This window comes from Papaver somniferum, chromosome 1, assembly GCF_003573695.1.
Source record: "Papaver somniferum cultivar HN1 chromosome 1, ASM357369v1, whole genome shotgun sequence".
NCBI lineage: Eukaryota > Viridiplantae > Streptophyta > Magnoliopsida > Ranunculales > Papaveraceae > Papaver > Papaver somniferum.
The window spans coordinates 193,336,962-193,349,799 of record NC_039358.1 but is presented as its reverse complement, the minus strand read 5'-3'; the positions used below and the strand labels follow the sequence as shown (position 1 = coordinate 193,349,799).

At 36.6% G+C, this 12,838-nt stretch overlaps 1 protein-coding gene across 1 annotated transcript; it reads right to left on the bottom strand.

Annotated features, from left to right (window-relative positions):
* Nucleotides 1-482: 482 nt before the first annotated feature.
* Nucleotides 483-5,536, bottom strand: LOC113356408 (protein MAIN-LIKE 1-like). The gene is made up of 4 exons (XM_026599533.1): nt 5,379-5,536; nt 1,960-2,170; nt 811-1,470; nt 483-713 (listed from the first exon to the last, which is right to left on the bottom strand). Exons 1-4 carry the CDS (start codon nt 5,534-5,536, stop codon nt 483-485), a joined length of 1,260 nt encoding a protein of 419 aa, XP_026455318.1.
* Nucleotides 5,537-12,838: the final 7,302 nt, after the last annotated feature.

Genomic DNA, 12,838 nt, shown 5'->3' with positions numbered 1-12,838 from the left:
TTAAAAAAAAAACATATACAAACATAATTAGTAGTATACGTACCACCATCTTCTCCCAATCATCTTCTTCATTCATTGATTCCTTTGATTTTGAACTCTCTCTCTCTCTGTATCCGCCTTCTTCAAATATATTTGCACCGCCAGATCCAAATTTTTCACATAAGGATGAGCCCACTCTTGATACCATTCCATGTAATTCGCATCCGCTTCGGAAGTCCCATGAGATGCTTCAAGCGCTTTTCTACTCATTTGGTTTTCTACTTGGGAACGAGCATTCCAATGCTCGATCAACGGTGCTGGTTCATAGTTCAATATGACATATTTGTCCTTAATTGGGAGTTGGCTACGCTCAGTGTAAAATGAGAGTCTTCAGGTACAATTTTCTGGACAATACCAATTTGGCGGAGCGTTCTACGAGGATCCAAAATGACGAACCCAGTTGAATGAAACAAAGGTCCCACATAGGTCGCCACATTAGAAAATTATTTATCACCAACTTCTTCTTGTGATTCCTCGTCAAGTTTCAAATATGGATCAAACACCACATCATCAATTATCAAAGCATCCAACTTTTTCCTCATTTCGACCATTTCCGTCTCTTGAGCCTTGTGTTGGGTCCCTCCAAAGGGGTATCTTCCTCCTGTGGGTTTCTCTAGAGGCCATTTTGTATCCCAAGAAGGTCTCAAGCATTTAAAATGGTCGTAATCCCATGACTACGGAGAAAAATAAATTATAAATAAGATATTACACACAAACCAACATATAAAAGTAAAGTAAATAAACATTTGTTAAATTAAAACAAAACGATACCTGTATAAGAGAAACACATCCCGTAATTTGTGTTTCGTTCCACCTAGAAGCTTTGCAAAGACTTTCCATCACACTGGCAAGGAGGGCGATGGCCCACGAGTACTTAGGTACCTCGTTTGTTTCCGGATCGATACTGAGAGTCTTCAACCACTGCAAATAACAAGCATTTACCTTATTTCTTGAGAAATCGGGAAAGAAGACGGTCCCAAGGGAGTGCAACGAGTAAGCTATAGCCGTATGTCTAGCTCTTTCTGCGTCCATCACGATCTCTCCACTAGCAGTCTTGCGGTTATATTCCTCCAACTTCTCCCTCAGACGAACAAGGTTAATCTTCCTTGACATATTAATTGTTTCACGATATTCACCCGGTAGACTAAATGGCCTTTTAGCTCTGGGAGCGGCTCCATACCCTATCTCAAACTCTTCTTCCGCTTCATATTTGCCCAACCCAACACAGTCTTTAGCCAAAACATAAATCTCATCAAAAGGAAGAGAATTGTTGAAACCCTCAAACACAACCTTTCCTTCCAAAGCAAGACCGGTGATTTTCTTTGCATCATCCGGAGTCATAGTCATCTCGCCGAACTGGAGTAGAAAAGTCATGGTTTCGGGCCAGAATCTTTCTCTAAAACCACAAACTGTCACAACATCATACATCTTCTGCAAAGCTCGATTCCAGACCATAAACCCGAAGCATTTACCAAAGCTACCACATCTGGATGTTCTTTCTCCAACGACCAAAACTTTCCTTGTTAGTGCTTTAATTTAGGGACCGCTTTATCGGGAACTACAAATAATATAAATTTTGGTTGTTACAATTAAATATCCATAAAAAAATGAAAATAACATATATTAAATTTGATTTATTACCTTTGCGGCACATACCCTAGCATCCTATGATGACTGGTAACCAATCAAGACGGAACGATCTCTTGGCGCACCCCAAGGTCTCCCATTCTTCTTGGGAGGTAAAAAAACCATAGCATCAATGATTTGTCTTGCATTTTCTTTTAGTGGATACTTCTTCTTTCCCTCCTTCTTGTCCTCCTCAACTACGGATTTACTTTTATCAATAGCAGCACCACTAGAAGTGCCAACTTCAGTTCCTCCAGTAACAAGTACACCTTCACTTCCTCCAGCAACTCCAACTTCAGTTCCTCCAGTAACAACAAGTACACCTTCACTTCCTTTAGCAGTTTCAGCTCCAACTCCATTTCCTCCGCCTTCACTTTCTCCATCAGTCACAACTCCACTTGCATTCCTTGCATTTGCAACCAATGGTTTTGTGTGACGAGGTTGCGGAGTCGGATCACTACAAGGTGTTACTTCTTGTGATCTTTTCTTCGTCTTTTCTTTTGCTCTGCTCACAAACAAGACCAAAAACCAAAAGTAGATAAGTAAAAATGACTGGGAAATACATACATAACCAAGCCATGATAATGAATACAGCTAGGAAATATGGACAGTTGACCGGTTGTCAGCCGTGCAAATATAATTCACTTTTTCGCTCAACTAGATATAAATATAGTATGTGATAAGAAAGAGTTCGTTCCCACAGAGAGGATCTAGGTTGTCAAGTTGTTTCGGTTTCTTAAATAAACAAGGGGGGATTTCTGATTTTTATGTAAAGGAAAATAAACTAAAAGCAAAAAATGAAATAAACAAGCAAATCAATAAGATGAAGATATTGGTCAAGGATTAGTTTTCATTCACAAACATGAATTTGTAACAATAACTAGAATTGATATTTAATCTCAACTTTTATCAAAAGTCCTAGGATACCTTGATTGCAAGAATATCCCGCTAATTTCCTCATGTCATCAACAAACACATTAAAATATGCGAAAGTGAACTCTTCCTAGAAAGCAACCTAAAGTGTAAAAGTACAATTAAGTTTAACTCCCTAAGAGCACTAAGTTCTATGAAATAAGACTAATCAATGCAAACGAACGTGTAAAAGCACTAATCCGTTTTAACAAAGGTTATGATCCACATGTGACTACTAGGATGTATCACTACAAGCAATAATCACAATTATGCTACGTGTACTCAAGGTGTATCACGTTTACGTATAATAAACCCTAAACTAGCAATAGATATGATTACGAGTCTACCAATTTGCAACTTGACAAAACTAACAATCAATCATACATGGCGATATTTCTAGCGAATCATAATCGATAATTGTGAGACAAAACTAATTTATTGAACGAAAACCCATATTTGGAAATCCAACTTATTCCTTAACCAATAACAAAATTAAGTACTCATGGCATAGGCGTTCATAACAAGGAGAAAAAGAAAACTCATGTTTCTAACCCTAGGCAAAAAGTAGAAGAGAAGATAATCCCTCATGGAGATATATTAGGTTTAGAGAAAGAGTTTTTCTATTTATATGCTTCTCCCCTTCCAAAAGGATACTATTTCCAATATTAGGTCTTCTCCAAAACCCATCTCCAAGTGGTCCACCAAGCCCATGTGTGAGAAATATGTCTCTGGAATTTTGGGTCCAAAACTGGTCGTCGGATTGCTGACGTCATCGCCGGAATCCGGTCACCGTCGCCGGTTTCCGGTCATCGGAAAAACTACTCAGGCCACCTGAGATATATAAAACTGTCACCAGGCAATTGTATTGTTCCAGCAACTCATCCCTCCTCATCTATAGTTCATACATACACAATTCAGAGGCATACATCCTAAGTGAACCATCCTTGCGAAAACGCGCCCAAAAGCGCAACTCCTGGCTCATACTTCCTGCGGAAAACTCTTGCATCCAACTCGTACCCGGTTCATGATTGACTGAAGCTTTACAATCCCCACTCTTGGTTCAGAAATCCAGCAACTAGAACTAGTAACGCCAGCTGACCATTCTCTATGCATTTTCGCATTGTTTCTGCGGAATTTCAAACTGGCACATGCATTCACTATTTAACACCAAGCTAACAATGAACCACCAATTCCGGTTCCTGCAGTTCATGTAGTCCAGCACACAGACCAGCAACCCTTGTAAACTTCATTTGCAAGAACACTAACACGGCCCTAGCCACTGCCACAATTCATCTCATCTAAACCAAATAAATCATTCAACATTCCTCGCAGCTTCAAATATCATCAAAACCCATGGCAATCCACAACAATAATAGTGCAGTCGACTGCAGCTTCATCCAGGCCTTTTTACGAGCACTTCTCGTGCAATTTGCTGGTGATGAACATTTGGCAGCTGTTGTTGATTTTAAGCTCTTTCAATCTCCTTCCCTACAGTCATACACACAAACCCATATTCTCAATGCAACTGAAACACACAAATAGGCCTGAATCTCCATTAATACTTCAATCAGTCGACTGCAAACTTGTTTCTTCTATGATTTCTTGGCTTGAACAACGGCTTAAATCGATGAAACTCGATCATCTGCTCATTATTCTTCTCACCCTTGAACCCATGGTCTGCCGGCGTGAATCCTTGGTGTAGCAGCTCTCGATCCATGGAGAAGGTCTTGAACTGAGTTGAGAAGAAATAAAACTTCAATTCCGAATCCTTTCTTTACAGGATGTGTGCAAAGTACGGTCTGGTGGTCTTGAGTTATCTTGTGACTTGGCTGCCCTGAGCACTAGTGCAGGAGCCTTCATCCGTTCCGTTCAACTGTCAGTCTCATGAGACTGATAGTTCCTGTTATGCTCTGTGTCTGCCTTGAGTAGAAGTGGCGTCCACCTTTAACAATTCTGTGTTGTCTCAGTTTTGCGGAAACTTTTACTTGCTTCAACCGCTTCCAGATTCTTCATACGACGTCGGTTTGACTCCATTCTTTCGCCATAGCCTTCGTCTTTTCGTCCTCTTCAAGTTGATGTGAATAAACTTCGGATTTGAGCTAGTTCCACTTCCTTTTGGTTAAGATGGCCTCAAACACCTAAGAAACTCAAAAGAAAACAAAATCATAGCATAATGATACAAAAACTACCAAGAAAGCAAAGCATTTAAGTACCTAACTAGTGCAAATATTGCACCTATCAACAGTCCCAGACACAAACAAAATTACGGATGGGATATTTAGTAATCCACCAAGACGTAAAACAAATAACGTCTAGGAAATATAATTTGCGGCTTGGTTACTCATACTACGGATAGGAAAACCTAGCCGTTATATGAAATCGATTAGGTTACTAACCTATACGGTTAGGAAAATGAATTACGGGTAGGAAATACCTAGACGTAAACACTACCGCTGAAAATAAATTCGAACACAGGGTAATATACGGCTAGGAATAACCCAACCGTAAATAACTTGTTGCGGATAGGATTTCTTTATCTCGTACGCATCGACTATTTTACGACTGTGAGTTCTTATATATCCCAACCGTCACACTAACTTACGGCTGGGAGTTCTTAGATATCTTAAGCGTAAAACCTATACACGGTTGGGAGAACAATAGAACCCAACCATGAGACCTATTTACGGCTGGGAATACAAGAACTCCCAGCCGTAAGCATTTTCAGAAACATTTTTTCAGACCTAAAACAACTGAATAATCAATAAAACGCTTAAATAAAGAGTGGATTTTTCAATTCATACCTTATTGTTGTCATATCATGAGTCTCGGCATCTGGTGCATCTCCTTCATTCACTTCTTCTTGATCTTCACTTTCTACATCATTTGATGAAGTTGGTTTCTCTGCTTCAGGAGGAGGTTGATTCGACGAAGATTTACCTAGATTTTTCTTAGGTTTCATGGTTTTATAGAATGAGTTTAATCGACGACGAATTTTTTTTGAATCGACGATTAATAGTTGAAAAACGAAGAATGGAAGAAAAAAGAAGAAGAAGGAAAACAGAAAGAAGATGAATATGAGAAGAAGAAGAAGAAGAAGAAGAAGAAGAAGAAGAAGAAGAAGGGGAAGAAAAATGAATAGGGGGGGCGACGGTTTTTCTTTTCACTTTTAATGATTTTTCCATTTTTTTTATTGGATTAGATAGTTAATGAGATAGTAGAAGGGGAATAAATTAAAATTATAGAGGGTATTTTTGAACTTTTACATAAATCTGATCTCCCCCTATAACATTTAGGTTCCACTTAGTATTTTAAGCCTCCAAAGTCCCATCCCCTACAACCCCAATAATAGGCTTTTATAATTAAAGTAAATACACTTGTACGTTAACTAGGTACTTGATATTGATTCTATTGTGTTTCGATTTTGTACCGTAATTATTATCAAGTGAACATCTTGTTGTTGTATTGTCACGATCTTGTATCGATGGACGATCACACAAGGAGTATTGTTGAAATATTACTTTAGTGATTGTTGCTTAAAGAGGTTTATACACGGTGGGTCTTGAATAGGTTGTGATCAAAATAAAAGATTGTGGTGTATTTGGGTACCCTCATCTTTTCATGGATGATCAATACAAGATGACAAAATAGAACCGATCTTAACTTATGTTGAGAATCAAGGGGGTCATATCCTATATTGTGTTACAAGGTGTAACGGATCCTAACTAGCTTTGGGAGGCAAGGTGTAACCGACCACAACCTACATTCGGAAGCATGGTATAACCGATCACACCCTACTTTTGGAAGCAAGGTGTCACAACCTACACTTGGAAGCATGGTATAACCGGCCACACTTTTTATTGTGAGTCAAGGTATAACGGGTCCCAAGAGAAAAACCGAGTTTCCAATATTCACATATTTCTTTATGTTTTGTGTGATTTTGGAATTAGGGTTTGCTAAGACTGAAAACTTCTAGATGTCAACATTATTTGAACATGTGCATAACTCTTATCACTAATTGTTCAAAGATATTCCTTGATGCTCAAGGTGATCGCAAACCGAAATTTTGAAAAACATTGAATTATGATTTTCAAATATATATGTTTTAATTACCAACAATTAAATCATATCCTCTGGAAAAGGTTTATTAGTTTATTAGTTAAACCAATAATAGAAATTTTCTAGTAGAGATTTCTGAAATATTGTTTGATATTTAATTGGAAATAGGAAAACTGTAATTAGGTACTTTAATGCATATCTTGAGAATATTTTGGGTATTTGAATTTCCTTATTGTCCAATCAAACTTTGTCTATAAATACTTGAGTTTGCATTTCTTGCAAACTATCCTAAGAGCCATGCAAACTTCAATCGTGTTGTTTCTGGTGGAGGCGTCTATCCGAAGAGGAAAGTACCCTACTTAGGCAAAATCTCTTAAGACCGATTGTTTAAATACTTCTGTGGGATCAAGAAGCTCTACGAGTACCGTTGGTGAGAAACTAGATAATTGCATTGTTATTTTAGTTTCTGATTATTGATTCGATTGACTAACGATTATTGAAACTTTTATTTGCACCTAGTTTGATTATTCTTGAGATCCTTCTCTTCTGACATAAGGGTCACTCAAACTAGATAAAATTATCAACGAGATCTTTAGAACTATTGTCGGATCTAAAGACATCTTGTGATAATCCATGTTAACAGAATCAGTTCTGTGTGTGATTGATCATAAGAGGATTCAAGTTCGTGTTATGCAGGTTACTAAGAAAGCAATTGAAGATTTGAAGACGAAGAAGATTTTCTTATTAGTTTCCGTATCTCGTGATTCGTGAACACATCTTGATCGGATGGGATCCAACTAGATCTTGTTTCTCTTTGATAAACTTGTGATTATCAAGTTGTGTAAGAACGTCATCACTTTATAGTTACTCTTTGAGTTCTATATTGATTGATTGTAAATCCAAAAATTGATTATTTCGGTAATTAAATTTGGATTTGTTAGAGCATAGATCGGTTGAACCCACCAAGCGTTGGTATGTCAAGTTTGGTTGTCATATTTTAGTGAGCCAAAACTCATTTAAAGAGTCGCTTGATTATGTACTAGAGTCAACTTCGTATAGGTTAGCTTGAAAGTATTAGGATATGAGACATTACAAGTATTGCGAAGACTTCAAGAATTGAAGAAGTAAGGAGCTACAACGACAACATCATCCTTCTACTTGAGGTTAGTGATATTTGACTTGAACTGTTTCATTCCCTAACATATCTTTCAAGTCGTGCATATTGAAAACAAAACTACGAAGCATGAATGATTATACTCTAGTTAGACATAGTATTAAGGAATACAATACGAGGTTTATTGCTTAACCATTAAAATTTGTAGATAAGACATCAACATAATGGTTTGAATGCTATTGTGATTATGTATGGGTATAAGGTGAAGATTTCATCCTAGGAAACAATGTTTTACATTTGTTTTAAGGAATTAAATTCATGAACTTGTTTTATGAATCGAAAGAGAAATCTCCAGGCATTATTGGTATTGTTATTCATTGCATATCTTTTGAACTACCAATATGTGTGATTAGTATAACCGCGCATGACTTGTTTATGTTCTTGGTAAAACTATTCACAAAGGCCTGACTTTTGTATTGGTATGACTTTTGTTAGTGAAACCGATGTTAAGTAATCACCTGAGATGGTATGATCGATTTAGTGTTATTGGTATGACCGACTTTGGGTAAAGGGGAACCGATCCTAGTAAGAGGTGCAACCTATCGCAAAGGGGAATCGATCCTTGTATGAGATGCAACAAGTTTTTAGCAGAAAGGGGAACTGATCCTATGGACATGTGTAGCAAGTACAAGTTAGATACCATATATATGTGGGGAACCGATCCCAGTATCTAGTCAACCGAATTTTGGTAACTAGCGTGATTATGCAAAGTACTCACACGGAGGTAGAACCGAAACTTGTTTTAGTAGAACCGTGAAACCCATACTTGGTGATTGAGTGTTCTTGATCAATCACGTAGTTCTTGAAAGTCAGATGAACCAATTCTAAACTTGTTTGGAAGTGTGGAAAATCGGTTTCAAGATTGTAAGTATGTGTGACGCCCCAGCATAATCACCTGCTTAGCTAATAGGATTACAACCTATTTGAAGCACCAAACCTATATTACCGATCTTAAGAAAACTCAGTTACATAAGCTAATCCCGAATAAACAAACCCATACACTCTGATATTGTGTAAATGAAGAACTCTCTTGTGATATGAATATATTAATGTGTCGTTTTACAAAAAAAATAAAGAATAAAGATATATTAAAGATTCGTAATATCTTTAACATCACAAAAAGATTTAAGCTACGATAACAGATATCTTCACGCACACCATTTCTTCTGATTACTGAAACTGAAGTGGGAACGAGTGAGCACATCATCCCAAAGAGGTGTCCAGTGGAAACATATAACCTAGAAGTAATCACTAACATGCTTCACAGTTCTAAGAGATAATGAAATTAAAACAGAATAATAGAAAAAAATAGATAACACCTTTTACACACAACACGAAGCAGAAGATTGCTTAAACTCTTTTCCCCAGATATTGCGTCCATAGTGGAAATATCCGTGAAAAATCCACCACCGGATGGATCTATGAAAAAAGAATTAAACAACCTAAACATACGTTATCCCAACCTTGTCTCACTCAATGGAGAAGAAGATGCTAGGAATAACTCCAGTCTCAAATGATAGCAGGAATCCAGGTACCGTAAGATATTGTCTTGGAATGCGTACACCTCATAAATCCCAATGCCACTATCTAAGTCTAGGATATAATAAATTTTTGATTACTATGATCTGACCCCGCACAACAGGTTCACAATAACCATATCCAGTCATGAACCTAGAATTTCTTCCTAAGTCAAGGTCATAGTAACCCAGTCATACTACTAAGACTGCACAATCAAGTATAATATGCACATGAGTGACTTCCCAAAATAAAATAGTATATATAATAATCAACCGGGATAAAGCCGGACTACTAGGTAATAATCAACCGGGGTAAAGCCGGACTACTATCTAAAGACAATAAAATGTAATAATAATCAACCGGGGTAAAGCTGGACTACTATGTTATATTCGAACAACGTAGCATTGCCCTACTAAAACTTAGCCAAGAGCTATGGGGAAACAAAGACACTCTTCGCGGGGAAACCACCCAACTCATATTACACAACATACCCATTGAATTACATACAATATGCTTACAGAAAATCAAAGGTTCATCATGCTCGCAGATAAAGTAAACTTAATGATTACAAGAAGGTTACATAGTTCCCACATGATTTGATGACAAGCCATGCCTACCTAGAGATTCACGATCCACTGGTTCATTCTTTGAATCGATCGTTGTTAATAAAGAGTAACTGTTAATCACACAAGCACTCTAAGGAATTATCCAAAAATCTCATACAAGGTTCATAACAAGTTTATCTAATGGTTCTAAACCCGTTTATGGTGTTATACTTCTTCATTATCAACCTTTTTCATATTTAAGGGTTTACTAATCCAATTGGGTTGGTTATATAGTCCATTTGATAAGTCTTATGAATATCTACAACATTGTAGAAAGAACCAAAGGTCAATTCGGACCATTAAGGGTCCAAACATCAATTTAGGATAACTAGTCCTAAGCCCAAGTCCACTAAATTCGGCCCATTAACACAAGGCCTGATCCAACTGGTCAAATAACGGACACTGACGGTCAAACAAGTCAATTGACGGTAAACGCCAGTCAATGGTCAAAACAAAATTAAGGTCAAGGCAAGTCTAAAGTCAAATTCCGGTCCTGGTCAACTGAGTCAAACCGATTCAACTCAATTAAATAGGGTTAACTCGACTCAGTCAGATTGACTGAATCAGCTAGAGTCAGCTAGAGTCAGATACCTTACACAGGCCAGAGCCATTGCTCAGGCCAAAGAACACAAATGCACAACCATTGTGCAACACAGTACACACAGCCTGGCATAAAGCCATAACATGCTACAAAACCCTTCAGTTCTAAATCTTACCACTTCAACTTCCATTTCTACCAGATTACAACAAAACATCAAATTCAAATACACTTCATGATTCATTCTCTAATGCAGATACATCTTACCTGCAATTGCAGTTGCAAGCATGCACTGGAAGCACCATCTATAATTCTACAATCATCATTACTAATTATAAAACCTAAGCCTATAATCATCCTACAACTCTATCTCGATCCCATCATTACACAGACAACAACAACACCTGCAGAAGTAACTCAGCACTAAAACCACTAAACTGCAGAGTTCCCGATTACAACCAACTTCACCACCATACCCATCTCTAAACGCAATTCCATTTTGTTCCCATAACAATCACATACACAAACAATAACCAACTCTTCTTCATGAATCCTCAAATTAACAGAAACCCTAAGTATAATTCTTAATTTCATAACTAACCAAAACTGAACTCTATATAATCAAAACAACTTCAATTTAATAAACCCAAATCAGATTCAGCAATTCTTAATCAAATTCATATATATCAGGTCTAAATCAAAGAAATCCTAAATTACCTGATTTGGGGAAGAACATCATACTCAGCTTCAATTTCCACCTTAACTCTTGATTTGTGACAAACCCATCTTCAATAAATCCTCTTAAGCATCAATTTCATCTTCATACTTTTCTTACAAACCCTAATTAAATTGTTACTCAAACATCCGAATTGAAACTACACTCAATTGAACACCACCATCACAGATCAACATGCTTCTCATCTGAATCACTAACTTCTCTCGATTTCTTCATCTTAGAAACGAAAACCCCAACCTCAAATTACAACAACTCAATCTTCTTCTTCCCCTATATAAATAATCCCAACGACACCCTTAAACCATCTCTAATTAATCTCCACCAAACTCTACAACACCAACCTTCATAACCCGTAAATATTTATCGAACGAAATCACTCGATTTGCAGACGACAGGAAAACGAGAAGAAGAAGATGAACTAGTTAAGAAGAAGAAAAAAGAGAAAGAAAATAGAAAATAAAAAGAGAATAAGTCGAGTTCTTCTCAACACGTTTGGTTTTATCCAAACCCACGATTTTACGAAGGCACCCATAAACTGGATAAGGACAGTCGCAGACTCTTTTGCCCTTCATACAAATTCGATACTATCTTCTTTGTCTGGTGTCCAAGTGACACGCTCGAGTAGCCCATTGCACATAACTTTTCGAGATCTATTCGACGGTCTAGTGACTGTTGTTAGATTAAAAACTACTAATTAAGATTCTATTTTGATTAGTCGTGTCGTTAGCGGCTAAGTCTTCTCTTGATCGTCTCTTGACCGGTCTAATAGCGTTGACGAGCTTGAGGGTCCTTACATTCTCCCCACCTTATTTATTTTCGTCCTCGACAATCAAACCATTCTTCTAGTCTTCAAAACTCCCCACCTTACAGAGAAACACTATTTCTCGTCTAAGTGCAACTACTGCTCATACTTACAAACGATGCGAAAACCAACTCATTTTAAATGAGTTCACATCAACATGAAAAGAAACACAAACCTATTTGGTTTTCTACAACTAAAATCTATAATTGTAACTCTAGGTTCAACAATAATTTGTGTTCCAACAAATATGTATGTCTAAGTTTTTTCCGCACTCAAATTTATAGTATAATTATTTAATAATCTATTAATTTTGATGTAGTTTATCCGTGTAACTGATCCAAATTGATTTTACGTAAATCTATAATATCTGATATTTTAACTTTACTATTATACAATGTATAAATTTTACAAAAATTATCTGCTTTAAATCTGCTATTAACATGATTAATGAAATACTTTTATCAACAGTGTTACTATTTCCACTAACTTTATTATTATTGTTATTGGTTTATTGATAGTCCAGTTGGTACACTATGTCTTAATTTTCTAGACATAATTCTACATTCGCGTAAAGATTGATTCTATTGATTTTAGTTATTCATATCGAGTCTGTATACTATATATCTTGTTAAATACTAGCGTTGGTAACTTAATATTATTTCTATCTGAGTCTGCATCAAATTTTAGTGTATCCTAATAGTCTTTAGATTTTTCTAATAATGTAAAGTATCTTATTAATATTTAAATTTATTTTCTTTCAAGTCTATTTTGTACTAATCATCCAAATACTATTTTTATTTCTTCATGTGTGTTTGTTTAATTTTAATGATTT

Excerpts from the sequence above, each read along its gene's own strand:
- LOC113356408 (XM_026599533.1), bottom strand. The coding sequence starts at position 5,536 with ATGAAACCTAAGAAAAATCTAGGTAAATCTTCGTCGAATCAACCTCCT. Across the intron at positions 2,171-5,378 it reads CATGATATGACAACAATAAG|AGCAAAAGAAAAGACGAAGA; the intron begins GTATGAATTGAA and ends GTTTGTGAGCAG. Across the intron at positions 1,471-1,959 it reads TTGTTACTGGAGGAACTGAA|AAGATGTATGATGTTGTGAC; the intron begins GTTGGAGTTGCT and ends CGAGCTTTGCAG.